Source organism: Eutrigla gurnardus, assembly GCF_963514095.1.
Source record: "Eutrigla gurnardus genome assembly, chromosome: 9".
NCBI lineage: Eukaryota > Metazoa > Chordata > Actinopteri > Perciformes > Triglidae > Eutrigla > Eutrigla gurnardus.
Window position 1 is genome coordinate 14,700,335 of NC_139923.1, and position 21,219 is coordinate 14,721,553.

Sequence of the window (21,219 nt, forward strand, 5' to 3'; positions counted from 1 at the left end):
TGTTAGCTTTGTTTGCACCGTTAGCTGTGAGCCGCCAGCTCAGCTGTTGCCATGTTGAGAGCCAGTTGGGAGGATATGCTCTGATGAATTCCGTATAGAGAAGCTATTTTTGTCAAAGTATCAAGTTGTCTTTCATCACTTCACATGTGTGCTTCAGTGTTAAATTACATCCCTTGCAGGAGCCTCCCCCATTAAATCTTCTGTCAGGCTATTTTTTAGAACTGATACCCTTCATCCTATTGCGTTGGCGCTCCCTTAACACAGTTTGTCAGAGTGGTGATGGTCTAATTCTATACACTTATGTAAGTCTAAGGGAGTTTTCTCCCAATCAGGCCTTAAATTCAGAAATCCTACGGAATTTCATTCAACACTTACATTGATTAGAGGATTAAGAAAAATGGTATCTATATGAAAGATTTTGGGCAAGGACACAGAATGTTAAGTAATCTTTGTATTACTGTCTATTACACCATGATCAATTGATTGTATCTACTTTTTCTGTCTGCTACAATACTGTGAGTACACTAACCTTTTAATAAATAAGAGCAGAATAATGCAGAAAAAAAGGTCATTTTCTTTAATAGAGCATGAAACCATTTTTGCACTGTTGGTTTCCAAAACAGTACAAATTACGTCTTTAAGCAAGATGTACATCACTTACAGTAAAATCAAGGAGGGAAGTATCCACAGAAAACATTATTTACATTTCAATTAAGTCACTCTGTTCCATGTTTCACCAGCTTCAGCCACTCATATGACGATACAATATGTCTGCACAATTAGCAGAAGCTGTGAAATACAACTAAACTAAACTAAAATGTGGAAAAGCACGGAATCGGGTAACAACATTGATTGTGGTCACATAAGGTGAGTGTTGCTTATTTATTGTCTGTTGTCAGAGCAGTTCTTAATGTTGTTAGAGGCCCCTGATATTCGTTAGGATGACTTTACCTTTAGAGACAATATAATCAACTGAGAAATGGTAATCGTGAGTGCATGACAAAGGGTTTGTATATGCACACAGACATATATATTTCGTACACTATACCCATCACACAGTGGCTTTTTTTCCGTCAGTGCTTTTCTGAAAACATGTTTACAAATCTGGCAGGTACAGAAGGATTTACAGGAGCAAATCCTGACAATGTAACTGAATAATGGCACAGAGCGCCGATGATGTGGCACGCAAACAGCCACTCAAGAGGACAATGGCAACAGGCGTTGGGCGTAATACAAAAGGAAGAAAATGATGAGGTAGATGGCTGATTGGGAATGAGTGCAACAGAAAGACGTCTTTGTTGTCCTCCTTAAATCTTAATGAATGATAAAAGCTAGGTTAGATTTAATACTATGACGGGAACAGGGTCACGTAGTTGTTCAAAAGTGTATTCTTCATAAATGTGTTTCTTTATTTTCAAATGGAATCGGTTCTCTTGAATAGTGAGGACAAAATTGCAATACAAGGTGTGCAAATGTTTCTTTTTTCCTTTGGACGGACTAACAATTGCAGATGACTGAAAGTGGCTCATTTAAAAGCTCTACATGGAACAGAGGAGGGATGATTCAGAAATGCACGACATCGGTCTTTAGGTTAGTTTGTTTTTACACTGTACAGGTGTTTCACCAAACACACTTATCAAATGTCTTACGCCTTGGCGTACTTACATCTTCACATTTATAAATATTGTGCATTAGTTAATAACGGAGATCCTGAGATGCGCATCGCCATCTCATCCTTGAGATGCGCATCACAAGCTCATCCACGAGAGTCTAAGTTCACTTTGCTAACCTTAGGCATCGCCCCACAACAAGGTTCATGATGGTTTCCTCGAGGGGAAAAATCAGTAGTTCAACTCTTCAACAGCTCAGGTTTCTTTTCTATAAAAAGGACCAGACAAAAAGACATCATCCTGATTGAGGATGAGCAATGGGAAAACAGCCTGGACAAAAATTCCAATTTCTGCCCAGAGACATCTCTCTGGGCAGAGGAGGAAGTCCACACTAGACCAAACGAGCACAAGAGATGAGGGGAACTGCAGAAGTCAAGGCCGGGTTACATTTTGGTGGTAGTTGTAGTTTCAAAGCTTGGCTAGTTCTGCTTGTTGCCGTACATGAGGGGAATGATGTAGACGGAGATGTCGTCTCCAGAGCCCAATCTGTCGTTGGATATCCTCCAGCCTCGATCCTTCAGCACTCCTCGTGCTCTCATTACGAGGTCTTGAGCTGCCATTGTGTACCTGTCATCACAAAAGAGGAAACATTATGGTGAACTTTAGGAACGGAACTCACCGGAGAAGAGAATTAGCAGCGCTTCGCAAGCCTTTGCTTGACATCAGACAAATTGCTTATCTAAATGTTTGGAAATTTGCATAATTACAACAAGATAACAACGCCCCCCCTCTACAAATAAGATCGGGGTGAGAGAGAGTTCATCCTCGACTGGCGACTGCAGCTGTATGATAAGCCAACGTGCCTGTGCTGGTCGTCGGGGTCGCAGTTTGCCAGGAAACAGGTGACTGCTTCAGCTACTTCCTGGTTAGAGAGGACGTCCCACAGACCGTCGGTTCCCAGAACCAGAACATCATCAGCTCCATGCTCGCAGTCCGCCAAAGGGTAAACTTTGACCTGGAGGTGAATGGGCAGAAAGAGGCGGGGGCTGAGAGATGCATGGATTCTGGGAATCAGGAATTTCCTATGAAGATGTCACGTAAGAGGCCATTGCTGCATTTACACTGTTGGCAGAAAGGGAGGAAAACCCCTAATCTGACATGGAAGGGTTCACACATGGTTATCTGTAGTGTTAACCTTGTTGTCACACCAGATAAATAGCCTAGCTACTTTGGTGTTAAACGCAACCCTCATTCATCCCTCATTACATTCAGGTAGTTTTGGTTTCATTTGTCCAGATTTGTGAAACTAACCAGAATGTAATGAGTAATGCTGTCAGACTTCAAATCAAACTGTGACCTCCTGAATTGCTGCGACTCCAAAAGCACTCAGACCTACCATGGAGCCCACACCGCGCTCCCTGCATGTATTACTTTTGAAAATTGAATTATTGATTTCAAATAGAAGGGTCTACTAAATGCATTTGAAGGATATATCCAGGATGTCAAACTGATTCTGCAGCGAAAACGGACTAAAAAAGATAAGATAGAAGCTAAAATCTAGATCTCAATGTTAAAGTGAACCACCACAGACAATGAAATTAAAGAACACTAATAATGACAGGCCAGATAGGTCTTCATCCACTGTTACAATCATAAAAAAGCAAAAGCAGCATGTGTGCACATTAAGTAGGCCTATACCTTCAGTAGCTTGCGTAGTATAGAAGTGCTAATGTAAGTTAATGGTGTGCTAATGGACTCTCCTAATGGCTCCATAGGTTTTAAAAATGTATATCTCCTTCCAACCTTTCCAGGTAAAGAGTACCTCTACTCAAAATCCCCAAAACCACCCTGAAAATGAAAGAAAAGTGAAAGTATTGCAGGAGAATCTAGAGCATTGCCTGATAGCTGCAGGAACCTGCAGGAACCTGCAGGTCCAGTGCTAGCCTGGGTTCAAGGGGCGAGACTTAACAAAGAGTCGAATGAGCCAAAGCTAACATGTTTATGTTTAGCAGCTAATGTTCACCATCTTAATTTCACATGTTACCGTAGCATGCTAACATTCGCAAATTAGCACTAATCATCAAGTGCAACTGTTGATGATGGGAATGCCAGTTTCATATGTAATAGGTTATAAACCAAAGCCTTGAACAGATAAAACATTGGAATAAATACCACGACATACCATGGAATAAATCTGGGGAGCTTGAATGCTCAGATAGTTGTAGTTTCAGTCTGGACCAAAGGAGTGGACGGACTAACAATTACCCGCCACCTTGCATGACTCAAATTTCAACAGCACTATCCATCAGTGTTACTGTATTTCGTCCACGGATTTTTCTTCTGGCCTCTTGGAAGATCGCAATTTCTCTCTGCCACGCGATCCTGAACAGGATTAGCAGTGATCGATAATAGCTGGATGTTTCTCTGTGTGTGTCACGCTCCTCTGCCAGTGCCTGGATCACCCACACCTAAATCTCATTCAACAATCCTCTACAAGAACTATCTATCCTTCCCCTGCTCTTGGCCCTGTGCCATGTGCTGCTGTGGTTGAGTTTAACTGGTGAAAGGATAGCACCAATGCACAGCCCGGTTCATTCTTGATCCTTTGTCTTAACCAGCAGGCTTATCTTGCCGTGCGGTAACGGCATCTTAGCAAAGATTGGCTAAACTTTCTTGTGATAACCTAGAGATAGTTGACGTAACATTGTCACATGATGTTAACATGCTTATGTTTTAGCAGGTAATGTGTAGGAAACTGGACTTGCTTTAGGTTTTTGAAGACGTTTGGCCTCCCATCCTAGAGGATTCTTCACTTCTGACTAGTGGAGTTTAGGATACTAATTTCAGGTAAAATGATTTTTTTTCCCCCTCTATATATTTTCTGGAAGTTATTGATTCTCTCAGTTTTTCAAAGATCCAAAGAAATATGTTACTGTGGCAACTCTTGTGTGACATGATTTCTCAAATGCCTGAGCAAAAGCCCTCTCTGAGATCGCAAACAAAATAATGCACTTGCCTTGGCCTTGAAAAAAAACCCAACACTGACTTGGTTTGGTTCTTCAAGTAATTCCTTTGCTACCGTGAATGATTGCCATGGGCCTATTGACAGCAGACACACCAACTTACAGCAGAGGCTACAGCCAAAAAGAGCACAACATGACCACAGCGCCTTTGAAAGCAGTTGTAAAGGAATCAGAATGACCTCCGCGTGGATCATGAGCCTTCATGTTGTGGAAAACCTTGTGATTAAAGTCAAGCTTCGCGAGAGAGAAAAGGACTGAGGCGGTTCCGAAAATTGCCTCCAAAACCAATACATTATCTCTAGAGGACAATGCCCACATTTGATCTCATGATCTGATGACCCTGATTGTCAAGGACAGCCTTATTCTTTAGAAGACAACCAGCCATTCTAACTAAGAAGGGTTGTTTCAAATCCCTGCAGAATGCTTTTCCACACATTTATTATTCTTAATTGTCTAGTTTTTTTTCCTGCATTTAACATCCAGCGAGACCAGAAGTTTTACATGTCTTACTTATACTTATGCCATCTGAAATAGTGTTTACAAGCATCTGCAAAAAATAATAATAATAATCTAAAAAGAACCACCACATTTAAAAGGAGGCTGAACTGTGACTGAACTCAGAGGGCAATGAATTAAAGATCAAGAGAATGTATGGGCTTTGTGACTGACTACTGCAATCATGTGCAGAAGACACTGGAAAGGAAAGGAGTTGTTTGAGAGCGGCGGCTGGTGGGGAATGCTAATGTGCACGTTGGTCACGTAGTTCACAGTTAGGACCGCTAATGGCATTTTACATCGTTACCTCTGGATACTGGTGTGATCAGGAGGCCACAGTAATGAGGTGAAATAAAAGGGAAGATTCACTACACATTTAGTACACTGCTATAGATGATATGAAAGGAATTTACATTATTCAACTTTGTATTTTTGCATTTTTCATATGCTCAAATGTGTGAAATGAGGTCGGTGGCAGAAGAAAAACTTCAAAACTTTACTTTTTGGACATTCAAAAAGGTATCTAGAGAGATAGACAGATTTATTTAATATAGTGGACATGTAGGAAACCACTAATTCAAGTGACTGATTGGGAATTCCTTTTTATTTACCTGATCTTATCAAACATTCAATTGTAAAACTCTTTATGCCAGGTATGTACAAATGATGTGAGTGTGTCATCTTGCTTTGTCTGAACACACTGTGAAAAAGGGCAACATTCAAAATGGATCCTACCTCTGGGCAACAGGACAGGAAGGGCTTAATGTAGATGTTAGAGTCGTGCACTTTGAGATTGTGGTCCCCGAAGCCTCTGGTGACCCCGATAGTCGCCAACACGCGAGCCTGCAAAAGATCAGAGGCATGGAAATGGTAACCTCAGTTTGAGTCAAACAAAGCAATAACCAACTCATTACCCGCACGGTGTCTTTTCAAAATAAATGTCCATCTTCCCAGGATGTTAGGTTTACGCATCTCTTAGGTTTAGGTAAAGAGTGCTGTTGACTAACTAACAACTCATGTCACCACCGAGTGACAGACAAGTCATGTGACGAACACTCATAACAAACAAAACTAATGACTCACGTGCAAAAATGTCAACGTTTACTTTTAGTATGGCAGTTTAGTATGGGGGCACTGACCAACCGTAGCTGTATATTCTGTCAAGTATAATCTGTATGGCTTGTTGAATCACATGTTTTCTGATCCAGGCAGCCCACGAAAAACTGACTGGGTTGCAGGGTTGCTTATTTCACAATTTGGGAGTTGGTAGGCACCAGGGACATCACTAGGATTTATAGACAGGTGGGGCTTAGCCCCCAGGAGGAGCATACAAAATCTTTGCGCTTGCATCTTTTTAGTACTGTATTAGAACGGCACAACAACCAGTGAAGAAGTCGAGCTAGCAACATACATCGTCTTCTTCCATTCTCTCCTGTTGAACAAGAGTTACTGTCATATTAACTTCAAGACACATCAAAGCTGCAGTCTTAGAACAGGCCCTGATTCCCTAAATGTGTCTTAAAGTGATACCGTATCTAATTCCTCTCTCCATTAGATAAGCTGCAGGTCTAAAGAATGTCATTTAATTACACCAATTACTGTACTCTAGATTGGTTCAGAGTGTTATTTTCTGTCATAGAGTATAGGCCTACAGTAGAATAAACCAAGACTGTTTTTTAAAGTCACAGTGGAATCTGACAACATAAATATGAAATATAACTAACAGAATTTTATATGTAGTTATTCTGTATTTATTCCAGCAAAATGAGGATACAGTGTCTGTAAAACTAAAACTAAAACAAAAAGATAAATAGGTTTATATTATATTATTATAAAAACATATTATATTCTTTCTACAGACTATGATGCTATAACCCTAAAACTCTATGTATACCCTTTCATCAGTATGAGACTACTCTGAAAATAAATAAAAAAAAATAAAAAAAGACAGATTATTTGGGGGGGGGGGCTTGGAAAAAATTTGGGGTAGCTCCTGCCACCTTAAATAGGCCTAAAACGTCACTGGGAGGCACTCAATATTTTCCATGTTTTCCATATGTCCTCTTTAAATATGTTGAACTCGTCCGACTGACTTCTTTTTGGTGATGTTATTGCGCTCCAACATCTAAGCAATTAATTTGGCAATAGCAATGTTATAATCACAATATCATAGCCAACGCTACAAATGTTAGACCCAAGTTTTAATAAACTGGAGTTATGCATTAAGTCTAGAAAATGCAATTGTGGAAATCTGTCCGATATGTTTCAGGTTTCAGAATATATGTGTATATGCGTGTGTAAACCAAGCATTTTTGTGATTAAGAGCACATATATACTCCTCCTGGAATCAAGTAACCTGTCTGTGAGCTTCATCCCTGGTCATTGTTAAGAATAAGCTGTATGACACAACCCCAGTGACATTACACTGACGGATAGAGGCTGCTCCCAGTGGAAATCTTTATCTGGATGGATGAGCAGCATTTACGCAAATAAACAGAAGCCCATCGTCAGTATCTCCAGTGAGTGTCTAATGATCGTTCCCCAGGCCCCAGACGCCATCAAGCTCATTTGTAAGCAGTGTGAAACTCCGTTTTCGATTCCTACTGTCTGCACCAGTTGCCACCACCTCTAAAAATGGCTGCTGGCACAGGGCTGGGGAACAGGGCTAATTGAATCTACTGTACAGCTTGTGAGAGAGGGCGGCACATAAGGCCAAGTATGAAGCCGAGTCGGGTCTGGTAGGGCCCCGGATCAGTATGCAGCACAGAGAGGGAGAGAGCAGGAGACAGACAGAAGGGAGAGCGTTTCAAAGTGACGGCAGCAAAGCTCCTCCGGCAGAGAAGGGGAAACATCCTGGGATTAATTGTTGAGCGTTGGGGCCCAGCAGGCTGCCAGGCTTTGAAGTGCTCTGGCGTTCCTCTCCCTCGCACAAAAACCCCCTCACTCTATCTAGCCATCCATCTCCGTGTCTCACTTCAAAGGGAGAGGACGCAACGTGGGCACGGCCAACTGTGCAGGCGTGAACCTGAACGTGGTTGCAGGCGGCGAGCACTGTGGGGGGACATCTGTCCCCGTCATCAGTCAAACATAAATCCACTGTCTGTCTGTATTAAACCGGAGAAGGCCACAGTGAGGACATATTCAGATCCGTCGTGTTCCCCTCTCTGACCTTTTCAATGCAACAAGGACAAGATGCTGCACACCGCAGCATCACGGAGGGAAATGTCATGAGCGTTGTACCGAGCTTGACCTTTACTTTTGTGTTACGTGTCAAAACAACGGCAGGGTTCTCCCGCGAGTCTGTGCTTTAGCAACGTTCCATTCCAATTAACAGGATGTCGTCTTCATTTCGTCACATCCAACAGGTGATTGTGACTCCTAGCTGTGTTAGGGATTGGTTTTACCTGCCGAGGGACATTAAAGCACCATCAGAGCAGAGATATTCTCTCTGCTACGGGTCGGTGCAGGATGTGAATCGTTGTGGAAAAAGAGGCCGGGAATGCCTTCCACTGGCAGACTCCTCCACACAGTGACAAGGGAGAGTAGGGGGGGGGGGGGGGGGGGTCTAACTAATGGTGCCCTGGTGAGGTTTGATTACAGGCGAGGCGCACAAGGCTGTGGGAATAACTCTGTCAGCGAGTGGCCGCGGAGCACTTCTTACCTTCTTTCCTTCGCCGTAGATCAGGGGAAACTTTAGGTCATCGTCCTCGATGGTTTTATACGCCCTGTGCAGAGGAGTGAGGACACTTTAATGGGTTTTTGGTTTATGGCAAGCAGCTTACCCGCGCCCTAGAGATACATCGCCCCACGCCCCCCGCAGGCCCCGCTGCCAAGCCCACTGGCATGGAGATAAAGAGTGTGCTAGGAGGGAAAAGAGAGACAGTGAGGGGAAAAAATCCACCCAGACATCACACAGAGAAAGACACAGAGGCTTCGCATATTTCTTTCCGTTTCTTTCTTTCAAACCGATATTGTAAAAGTCCCTAGTGACAAAGAGAGAGCCGTCTATGGATGTATGAGACACTCTTGGTTTTCTAAGACTGTCTGCTGCAGTGTGTGTGTGTGTGTGTGTGTGTGTGTGTGTGTGTGTGTGTGTGTGTGTGTGTGTGTGTGTACATGTATGATGTATCTGGAGGTCTGGATGTACAGCAGCTAAATGATGCAGGAGTATCCACATTTGCATTCCCCCGCTCTCAGAGCAGTTTTTAAACGTCTCCAACTAATGAAAAATTTACCGTCTTCAGATTGGGACCAGACAGAGCTGCAGCAGCACCAGGAAAAAGACCGGATCATACTGTATGTATCTTAATCAAGATACACTTACACCTCTATAGGTGTAGCTCAGAGACTTGCAGTGAAGAATCCCCTACACACTCACTCGTAGCCAGTGTGCAGTTCTACTTCAGAGGAACAGCTGTGTTACGACAACGCACCAGAAACATCACACATGTGAGCCAATTTCCAGAACAACTGCCAGGACCAAGTTTTCCATTCACAACTCGTACTAGAAGAATCTGGCATCCTCGCCTGGATCAAATAACGTTTAGAAATACAGGTTCACTTCATTTTAATCTGAAGGAAATGAAAACATGAACGTTCATAACTGTCATGGTTTGGAACGTTTGATGTTAAGAAGAATCTGAAACGCTGCTTAAAACAAACTGTACGTGTTATTTGCACATAGCATGTGACCCAGGCGTGCCCCATACACCTTATCCAATGCATTTCAGCTGCTGTGAAGCAGATTAGCAGGGACCAGGATGGTTTTTAGATTACTGCTGGTTCCACTCAGAGAGACCATATGTTTCCACCTTAGGCGAGCGCTATACTGCTGCACTCAGCACTTTTTTTAACAGTGTGCAAAGCGAAGACTATCACAGCGAAACGCAGCCCACAAACACAGAAATCCAGTTTACAGCCCGAGAGTCTTCAGAGCGGTGAGCTGTGTAACGTCCATAGAAGAGTTTCCTCACTAATGTTTGCAATATTCATGGTGTGGAAAAACCTCTAAAACAGCAGTTTGATGATGTAGAACTCAAACTGAGCATTAAAAGAGGCTCTCGTTAAACTGGAGCAGGTCTAACCCTCTCTATTTAAAGAAAAAAAAAAGTTAATTTCTCCTGCCATATCACTCCAAACTTCTTTCATTACCTGTGTTAGTCTCCTAAAAAAAATAGTACTAGACACACTCTTTATGTCATTATTTCAAAGACGTCCCAGACGAAACCCCCAGAGCCTGCTGCCGGGGACAGTCTCCCTCTGGGGACTTGTGTTTACAGCCAATCCATCCCGTCAGACTTGAGATAACGAGCGTGTGACGGAAAGAGAGAGGTACACATTAATCCTGTTGTACCTGCGTCCCCGCTCTGGGACACAGAGTCCAAAAAAAAAACAGCGAGGAGAGCACTGTTTGACCGCAACGCTGGGCGCCGTCAAAAACTCCTGTGTGCCGTGTTGTCGCCCGGTACGTTGCGGAGTGTGACCGACCGAGTGGGGGAAGGGTAGGAGGAGAGAGTGATGGGTGGGGGTTGGGGTGGGGGGGTATCATCCTCTCTGCAGGTGACGACAGACAGGCAGGAGGGTGATGACGTCATCTCCAGCCGGTGCAAAGAGGGGTGACGGAGAAACTTTAGCAGTGTGTGCTCAGCATCCTGATCTGCGTCTACACTATCGTACACACACACACACACACACACACACACACAGCTGTCGACAGACTTTGAGATGACATTGTGGTGGGTCTGTGTCAGCACCGGATGAGTCAGACAAATTGGCCCAATTGACAGCCAGGTTCAAATAAACTTTTTGGCCAACCTTGATGGGCTTTCCGTAAATTGGGTGGTGCTTTCAGGAACAAAGCGAGGCCAGAGTTAATGACAGTGATCCAACGACTCTCCAAATAGCATCAGTCACATCGGTACGAAGGCATAATGGGAAAAGAAGGGAAGGAGGGGGGGGGGGGAGAAAATGTACGACAGTGATGAAGGTGTTGGTTAGTGTCCCTCCCCTCACATGCATCGTCTATAGGATCAGGGGGAGAACAGACACCCCTAGTGGGCGTGTGCACTAAAGAGAGACAGCTTGAGGGCCATTCATTGTCATTTATAACCTCCTATGTGGCCGATTTTTTCCCCCCTTTTTTTTGTGATTCTTTTCATTTTAACCAACTGTATTTCCAAGCCTTTTCCTCTCCTCCTTTATCTCCATCTTTGCAGCTTACATTTCTCTCTCCTTCTCATTTGTTCGCCCCCCACTCTGTCCTCTCTCGCCAACCAACCCCTTCCCCACCTTCCCTCCACCTGTGCCCGTCGTGTGTGGATCACGTCGAACACAGCCAACCAATCGACATCCGTCACTCAAGCATACGCGTTCGCAAACAAACAAAAAAAAACGTCCACCCTCTCGAAAAACCGACCACTTTACAGATGCCAAAGCATCCAACTGTCCAAGAGAGGGGGAGGTAGAGAAAGCGAGGGAGGAAGACAGAGCGAGGTGGGCTGCAGGCCTGTATTCCTTCATTAGAGCGTGGCCTTGATCATGGATGCCTTTGAGGGAATTGGATGCTGGTGTACACCCACACAGACGCAGCATGTGGGCACACTGGCTGCACACACTGGCAGGAGAGTGTACATGTACAGACCGAAAGCTACAGAGACATAAAAAAAGAAGAAAAAAAGCACCTGCACCTATACAGCATCTCAACTGCACCTATACAAGATGACACAGTTATGTCTAACCCACGCACATCAGAGCAATCAGCCATGCCTGCTGACAGGGTGCCTAATTTAAGACCCAGACTCAGTCCGGGTGAAATGAGCAGAACTGGGTTATGGGTAGAACCTGATTAAAAATACATCACAGGCTGTCTGCGCTGCTGAGACAGTGAGCAGGAAGACAGGCTGAGAGTTCTGGGCCCAATAAGGAAGGCAGTTGCTGACTGACCTACATCTGCTGAACCAAGGGGCGCCACATAACACAACTGCACAGAGGTGTTGTCAGAAAAACATTCTGTTCATCCGTCGCCTGCACCTAGCACTCATATGCATACACATGTCCAACAGAGGGACATCATTAATACTTCAAGAAGAGAAAACTTCATTTTTAGATAACATAATAATAACCAAGGCAAAAAGCAGTGGTGGTACGTATGTAAGGTTGCATCATGTGTTATAAAAAATCCTTCTTGTTATATTTGCTGACACAAACAAACACAGGACTTTCAACCAGGAAACCTGTGTTTGTGTCCCACAGTGAAGTACTGTGAAGGTTATGTGCATGACTGGTAGTTAGTTTAACGTACTTACTTTAAGCCCAAACATGATGATTTTCCTAAACCGTTAAACAACGTTAAATTGTTTCCATGGCGATAGCATGTCATTTCACACATTACCTGCCACCATCACTTAATGTGCTGTTACAAGGTTGTGTTCATTTCACATATTTTCTGTGAGATCATGTTGAACAGCTGCCATGTTGGTTGTTCATGTTCATTAGGATATGTTTATGTTCATAACGATCATTTTGGGGGCGTGGCTTTGGAGGAAGGCCTGAGGGGAAGGGCTGACTTGGTGGCTTTTCTCGCTAGATTTAGCAACTTTTCGAGCTAGTGCTGGTAGGATACTTAAAACCAGCACTTGTAGGCTTACTTGAGTTTTTCTATTCAATGCTACTGTATATTTCTAATCCATTGCAATTCATTATTCAAGAAGAATACGAGACTAGGGCTTTCACTCATAATGCAGTAGTTCTTATAGTGGTAAAAGCTGAAACATGAGTGAGGTGTGTTTGACCTACTGTGTGTGTGCTGATTATGAAACACAGATTCCTTTGACACATAAAAGAGGATGGCATTTTTCCACAGTTCATGTAGAATTTGGGCACAGATCATTTCTGTCAGTTGTAGCTGAAAAGTTCAGTTGTTTTCCTCTTCAGTTCTTTGGTCTCCTTCTTTCCTCTTGTCTCTATCGTTCCCGTCCCTTTCACATTTCCATTTGTAACTCAGCCCGTATGTACTCTCTCTTTTCTTCCTTTCCACAGCCTCTTTGACATTTTTACCTCTCTCTCCACAGTAAGATAAAGAGCCGTCCTCGCTGTGCCCACACATTCCTTCTTACCATCCTCTCACACGAAGAAGCACAAATGTCAAGGCCACTGCATGGCATCCTGATAGTGAAGCTTTGAATGGCTCTTTTTTTTTTTACACTGCTGCACACTCAATAGGATGGAAATTGCTATTACTAGCCATTTGCCTAAGGCTTACAAGGACATCACTCAAATGTAGATAATGTCAAAAGTAATAACGTTGTGATAAAAGTGATAATGTCACAAAGTAATGTTTTGGCAAGGCATAAGTTATATGAGGCCAGGATACATTTAGAAAAGAAAGAAAAGATTATAAAGATTAATCCAATGTGTAAATCACTCAAAAATCAATGAATAAATCAACCCACCATCCTGACATGGTGAAATCACGGTACAGCATCCTCTTCCCCACCTCTTTTCTCTGCACTCTCCTCGGGAATTCCAGATGTGTAAACTCGTTCCCTAATAAGTGGGGCTGCATGTAGGCCTTTGATATGAAAAGAAGAGAGAGAAAAAAAACAGAAGAAGAAAAAGATTGACATACCCAGGGGATAGGAAAAACAATTCCATACTCTATTAAGCTGGCAAAGAGAGCAGGCGATGTGAGAGAGACAGAGCTAAGCATAGCCGGTATCTCAACGGGAGGGGAGGTCAACTCGGCTAATATCTGACAGCTGTGCTCTGCTAGAAAGGAACTGAAAAAGGATCCTTCTTACCAGGAACTGCAGTCGCTGTCTCTCTGACTCCGGTGTGAACTCTGCCGACACGGGGATGACTTCACCGGCCCGGATAATGATAGCTCTGAGGGAGAGGAGCAGACAAAACACACATCTGTTTCTTGAAGCCGGGACGCTGTGAGGGGCAGGTGAGCGACGAAGAAAATACACAAATAAACATGTGTGATTGCAAAGGTGCGATCATTTTGTTCACGTGAGAACAGTGGCTCATGGGTAATCAAATCTGCCAACGCTAACACCGATTCCCCCTGCTGCTGCCCCCTTGTGTCAGGATGGCTGAATTTTGTTGGCGTTTTGCAACTTGCTGTGTTTGCTTCAGTGTCCATCGTGGTGTGCTTCTGATGTAGCTCTTTCAATACTTTGTTTTTTTACTATGCTTGTGTGAAGTCCTGCCTGCATGCATTTGTATTTGCTTAATGCTGCTTCTTATTTGTCACATACACATTTTTATATGGAGATCTCATCAATGAATTATCACAATGTCTTGCACCCTGGTTACCACAGGTTACCCTGTGTTTCTTGTCCCCTCACCCCTCCTTGCTTTGTTTTATTTAAGGGAGCAACATCTGGCCAGGCCCTACAGATGGAAACCTGCCTTTTGGCTATTGCATATTTACAGAAATGTTAATTAATACATACCGCCCCTGTTGAATAAAGACAGAAAAAAAGAGAGAGAGAAAAAAAGAGATGAAAAAAAATTGTATCTCACCTGCTATCTCCAGCGTTCCCAACGTAGAGCTTCCCAAGCAAATAGATGACCACCAGAGCGGTGCAGCCACCTGAGACATTGTAGACCGCCTTCTCCTTCTCTATTTGCACATCCTAAATACAAACACACACACACACACACACAGAAATGAATACTGACAGCACATAATCCAAACCCATCCTCTGCACATAATTGTGTTTCTAATCATCGCAGCCTTCAAAAACGTTTTCCTATCAGGCAATGGCACAAAGGATTTAAGCACGAAGCCGATACTGAGTCAAATATTAACCTGGTACTTACAACCAACCATGATGCTGCTATTAATTACAGAGCCGTAATTAATTCATTTATCAATAGCACCATAAGTCAAGGAGCAATAAAACGGAATGGAAACCAAAAGGACAGGAGAGAAAGTTTGGAGCCGCCACTGGTTATTACACCAGTTAATTAGCCCAGATTAATTTGTTGCTAATTAAACAAAAAAGATTACAAAAAAACCCCATGCTATTAATTCCTTAATTATATAATGAATTAACCTGTCAGCAAATTAATCAAAATGCTAACGTAAATGTGATCCAAGCTGCTCACACTTGGTTTAACCCTTTAATGCTCTCCGTGGCTGCATTTAACTGCTCCTGAGGGGCCTCTGATAGCAAGACGGCAGCAGGACGTTTTTCCTGTGAAAAACGGATGACTCCTCTGGTGCCTCCTTTGCATCCCCTCTGTCACAATCAACAGATTGAGTGGGATGAAACATGTTGGTGAACGCGCTTGCAGCGAGGCCGTCCCTGACATGTTCTCCCGTGAGGGATGTTACCCCGACTAAAGCATGTCGCCTTCTGCTCGGCTGCGGATGACCTCCAATCGGATTACAACTCTGTGAGCGTGTGTGTGTTTGTGTTATTCTGACGGGAGACAGCCGTGGATTGTTGTGCATGCATGCATGTGTGCATAAATATGTGTGTGTGTGTGTGTGTGTTTGTAGACAGCTCTGCGTGTGTGTGCAAAAAAAGCGATGCCTTGTGTGACTGGATCCGACTTCGTACGTTTGTGTGCATGATTTGTGCCAGACAGTGTGTGTGTGTGTGTGTGTGTGTGTGTGTGTGTGTGTGTGTGTGTGTATGAATGCCCTCCATCGTGCTGTCTAGTACAGAACAAATACATGCCACTGTTGCTGCTGTACACATTTCTCAAGAGAGAGAGGGCATGAAGGAGTACAGTGGATGAATACATCAGTATGCATCAGTATGCATCTGTGTGTGTGTGTGTGTGTGTGTGTGTGTGTGTGTGTGTGTGTGTGTGTGTGTGTGTGTGTGTGTGTGTGTGTGTGTGTGTGTGTGTGTACAAATGTGTCTTTCACCCTAAATGAATTATGAATCTATAGCGAGCCATACATATCTTCCCTTGCTGTATGCAATGCCTCTTGCTGCAGGCAAAGTCTTCAATAATGAAAATGTCTGCATAAACATCTACACCTTTCTCCTCCCACTTCCGCCAAGAAGAATCTCGTAACAAGTGAGCTAAATAACCAGCAGGCAGAGAGGCAGAGACAAAATGGTTTCTGCACTTCTTCAAATTTAACTCTTTATCGTTTCCTTCAAAAAAGGAGAAAAACAAAACGCCACGAGACTGACAAATGGGGAATGACCCAAATTCACATCAGCCCTACATCACATAAGGCATTGTCACAAAAAATTATTGTAAATGACTAATCAGCCAGTAAGTAAAATCCAGTCATACCAACAACAATTAAATCCCAAGGAGACATGCACTAAATCACATTTTAGATACTCATAAAGTGATGTTTTCGACCCGATAAAGAACAGATATTTCTACAAAATGGACACAATGCTCACAGTAGATGTGAGTGCATGTTCCTTGGTAAAGAATGAGCTATTTCTTTCAACATGTGAATTAAATAATAGTGGAGTTGGTGGAGTTATATGTTAGTAAGTTTGCAGAATTAGAATCTAAAGCTTAAAAAAGGGAAAGAAAACTGAGAACAAAGAGCAGAAATACAGCACAAACATCAAAAAAGATGGAAAACTGAAAGAATCATTTTAACTGTTGAGCAAAATCTGTGGCATATCAGTGGTGTTTGAGGCTAGGAAGGACATTAGGGTAAATTCTTCTGTAACCTGCTTCTAAGAAGTGGGATAGATAATATTAGTGAATATAGAAAAGAATGGATGATCAGTTCATAACACACACAAAAAAACACAGAAAATTGTGAATTTAAAGGTTCTCAAAACATTATATTGATTTTCCATCATTTCCTGAAGGGTAATGCTCAATCACAACACACCTCATGCTGGTGTAAAAGCAAAGTACTCCCTAACACTTAGAACCGGGGGCGTAACATGAGATGATTAAAGTTGGGTAATATTTCGCTAATTTTAATAGAGGCAATTTAATATTTCAAGGTTTCAGGTTATTTATTATTTAAAGGAATCTCATTTGTGTTTTGTTTTCCTACAACTGGAAGGGATAATAGATTTAAAAAAACTGAATCCCAAGTTGCTCTGCAGGCACTTAACAGCTTAGGATTGGTTAAATGCAGAGGTCAAATGTCATGTATGTACCTACATGCACCGTTATGACAAGTACGTTTTATTTCTTGGCCAGGAGCACCGACTTCCCGCAACCTCTGCTGGCAAAAGGCGATGATTTCGCACTTGAGTTTTTGTTACAAGGTCCATTTATTGTCATTGTACAAAGCAATAAAATGAAAATCAAAGTCAAAGTCAGCTTTATTGTCAATTCTGCAATATGTGCCAAACATACAGAAGAATCGAAAAAACGTTTCTCTCCGACCCATGGTGCAATAGTACAAAATAAAAAAATATATACAATAAATCAAATAAATTCTAAAAAGTGCAAGAGAAATAGAAAAACACAAAAAACTGAAAAGTGCAAAGAAATAGAAAAACAGGAGATGGATGAAAATGTGCAATGCAATGGACACACAAATACAATTTAAACAACAATTAAAGGCACTGATGAAGTGGAAACTGGAAAATGCTGAAATGCGGCTTGTAGTCCCATTTTGCAACATACACACACACCCTGTTCAACACAAGAGTAGACGAGGTGTGGCTTCCAAGATGTGTTTGGGGTCCATTCGTGAGGGAGTCTAATAACCAGATTCAGAGTGAGGGACCCAGAGTGTTCACCAAGCAGTTCCATGATTGGGTGATGTGATTGTGCTGAATGCTGAGCTGAAAATCAACAAACAACGTTCTGATGTAGGTGTTGTTTTCCAGATTTGTAAGAGCTGGAGGGCATTGGAGATCCTCTGTGGATCTGTTGGCTCGGTGTGCAAACGGGTGAGGGTCCAGGCTGAGCTGGATTTTGTTTTTGATATGCTAACTCGTTTCTATACTTCATCAGAACAGTTGTGAGCGCCACAGACTGACAGAGACTTGACAGAGACTTGACAGCTGAATCTTTGCCGAGGAGGTCAGGGTAAGCATAAAATGAAGCTCATCTGGCAACATGCCTCACACATCATTGGGGTGCTCCTGCTGTGACATTCTGGATCACCTGCCACATATCTTAAGTGTTGTTGGTGTTGAGGTCTCTCACTGGTCTTTCTTGTCGCCTCCGCCTTGCCTCCTTAATGACTTACTTCCAGTCTTGCTCTGGCGATGCTGTGTGCTTCCTTTTGGCCTGACCGCAAGGCAGCTCTGGAGAGGGCCCTCACCTCGCCGTTCCCCAGGCTTTTCGTTTGGGGGTGATTGTATTGTCTTCAATGATGTCACAGTTCATATTCCTCAAGATTATTCTCCTGTGTGGCAGCATCCCTGAACAAGTGGCAGCCAGTCTGTACATTCAAAACAGTCCCGTAGAGCAGCTGTGGCTTCATCTTTCCACAATTAAACTTTTTTTTTCCTGATGGTTTGGCCTGTTTTAATTAGCTTGGTGTAAGCAGGCTGCAGGAAAATATGGTCTGATTTTCTGAAATGGGAGTGGGGGAGGGCTTTGTTCCTGCCAAGAATATTTGTGTAAGCATGGCCAGGTTTTATTGTTTCCTCTGGTGGAGATGTGGACATGCTGCTGGAGTTCAGGTCAACGTTTCAGTCAGAGACCGGGTTCAAGGAAAATCTTTTAATTAGCTTGAACCTTTAGAAATGTAATGATGGACTACATGTTGAAGACAGTCAATAGATACGGTTGAGCAGCACAAAGCAGCACACTGAATGCACACAATACAAAAAATACACAATGCTTACAAAAGCATAGAATGTGCAACAATAGAGATAAAGGATATGTAAACATTAGACTTAAGTCAACATCAAACAGAGCATGATGAGCAATTCATAGCAAAAACCTCACGTTGAAAGCGACACTATGGTTGCAAAGCTCTCTCACATAACCAACACGACACCCTTCCAAGAGATTAATTCCCTTGCAAATATTGCAGCTGAAACCTCTGTCTTCTCACAAGCAGATGCCGAAGGGCTGCTATTTCCATCCACAAATTCTATTGAACACTATCCACTGGCTGTATAGGCGATACAAACCAGACTCATCCACTTACCTTAAGAGACACTGGTGGTATAAACGCAGCCCTCAGGTCTCCGCACACAGAGAGCAACATTGTACACTATTGATGAAGGACCTAAGACCTTCAATGCTGCTGATTATTGAGGAGAATATAAATCAGGAATATAATATAAATCAACATTGAAACACTCAACTCCAGGGTTATATTAAACAAACTTTAAAAAACTTTTGAAGAGGGGCTGAACAATGAGAGTCTTTAAAAAAGTAAATACAATAAGAGAGACTCTACAGATTAGTTACAGATAGATTCTTAATTCATCCATCATAGTCTCCAGCAATCAGCATTAGGAGCAGCCTGGGAAGTGGAATAACAGCTGCTTAGCTCTTATTCCGGCTCTCTTCCCTCTCTTCCTGTGGCGGTCACACCATCAATGGTGTGGTGGTATAAAGATCCGCTGCACTTCCAATCCTTGTATTTCTTACTTGTAATTTCCAATGTTGATTGTACTTTTGTCATAAATCTCGTGAATGGAAGCTACCAGCTGCCGCATATGCATGCACCGCCGTTTAAAAAACAAGATATATCATGTGGTATACGCCAAGAAGCAAATTTCCCAAAATGTTGAACTAATGCCGATAACCCACATCGTAAAGCGAGCCCTAAAATACCACCATGCTGGTAAGATGTCAAGTGGCAGTCTGCACAAGTATAGCTCAACCTGCCCACACACACACACAAATATATATATATATATACACACAATACCAAGTAGAGAGGCTACAAATACATGCTTTACACAAAAGATCACATGAGGCCAGTGATCTCATCTCCTCTTTTTCTCTAGCGGGCACACCAAAAAATCGGGCTTACAAGCTTTTGTCTCGGAGCTAAACTTTGTTTTTGATGTTTACACATCCCTGAGTGTTTATCAGGCTTAAGCAGCCGCGCCGCACACACCGGCCACTTCCACAGGAATGCAGTGAGTCGTGTCAGAGGAGAATTAAAGGCGGTTCCCGCTGATAAGATACAGAAACTCGGTGAACTCTGAGACAAAGATTTAGAGTGATACCAAACCTTCCCGAGGTCCTCTTGACATTTCCCATTTTCTTAAAGAATGAGCTTCATTAAAAAAAAATAAGACGGGAGGCATTTTGCCAACATCTTGACTTTTGTGTAGCTACTCAGCAAAAGTAGAAGTGACAGGTTTTTCTTTCGGTCCAGGCAGACAACAACATGTGAACTAGTTTGTAATTTAGAAATAAAAAACAAACATTTAAATAAATGACAGCTGTGGAGGAAAGTAGTTTTTCCAGGTGGTTACAGAATGTTTCCTCGCCTATGGGCTCTAATTACAATTAGCGAAACACTCAGCAATGAGCTGGACGTGTGGTGTTTATGCTTGAATGCAGCATGTAGCCGAATTAAACATCTTTCGGCCACTATTAGAGTTTGGTAGCTACGAGGATTGAGGTACGCTGGGACATCAACTGCGATGAAATGGTGGATTTCAGTGCAATTCCCCTTTAAGAGAAAAGACACAGAGGGTAGAGAGTGCAGATTCAGGGTGAGATGAAGAGCCAGAGAGGCATGTGAGGGGAGAGATGTGAAGCATGAGAAATAGATGTGTGCTGATAGCTGGCAGTGGTGGGCAGATGTGTTCCTGATAAGGAAAAGGAGAGGGAAGACAAGAAGCAGCAAAGGAAATAGTATGAATTACTCAAAAGTGGACCATGATGTCGATATGAATCTATATCCTGAATCCTGCTAAAGAAATGGACTTCTGCAGATTACTGCCATGCTATATTAACATACGAAGATCCTTAGTCATCCAGGTCATGCTCATCGTTGAAAGCTTCCTCGCAGGCAACTACACTCGCTTTAGGTTTTTGAAGAAGGCTTCTTCAGTTCTAACTGACTAGTTGGGAGTTCAGGTATTTCACTTCTTGTAAGGTCGTTACAACCGTGAGAGGCATGTGACTCCTAGACACACCCAGCCCTCAAGTAAAATCATCAAGTGAACTATTCACACAGGAGCGGGTGGGTGTTGGATGGGGAG

General features: G+C 42.8%; 1 protein-coding gene across 2 annotated transcripts in view; it reads right to left on the reverse strand.

Moving 5' to 3' along the window:
* Window positions 1-561: 561 nt before the first annotated feature.
* Window positions 562-21,219, reverse strand: part of ppm1h (protein phosphatase, Mg2+/Mn2+ dependent, 1H) — a 36,809-nt gene continuing 16,151 nt past the window's right edge. For both annotated transcript variants that reach the window (XM_084018352.1, XM_084018353.1), the window contains 7 exons: window positions 14,657-14,769; window positions 13,927-14,011; window positions 13,579-13,697; window positions 8,790-8,853; window positions 5,864-5,971; window positions 2,474-2,625; window positions 562-2,237 (listed from right to left, as the gene is read on the reverse strand). In XM_084018352.1, the coding sequence (XP_083874478.1) occupies window positions 2,090-2,237; window positions 2,474-2,625; window positions 5,864-5,971; window positions 8,790-8,853; window positions 13,579-13,697; window positions 13,927-14,011; window positions 14,657-14,769 (789 nt within the window). In that variant the 3' untranslated portion in view covers window positions 562-2,089. The remainder of the gene's footprint in view (window positions 2,238-2,473; window positions 2,626-5,863; window positions 5,972-8,789; window positions 8,854-13,578; window positions 13,698-13,926; window positions 14,012-14,656; window positions 14,770-21,219) is intronic.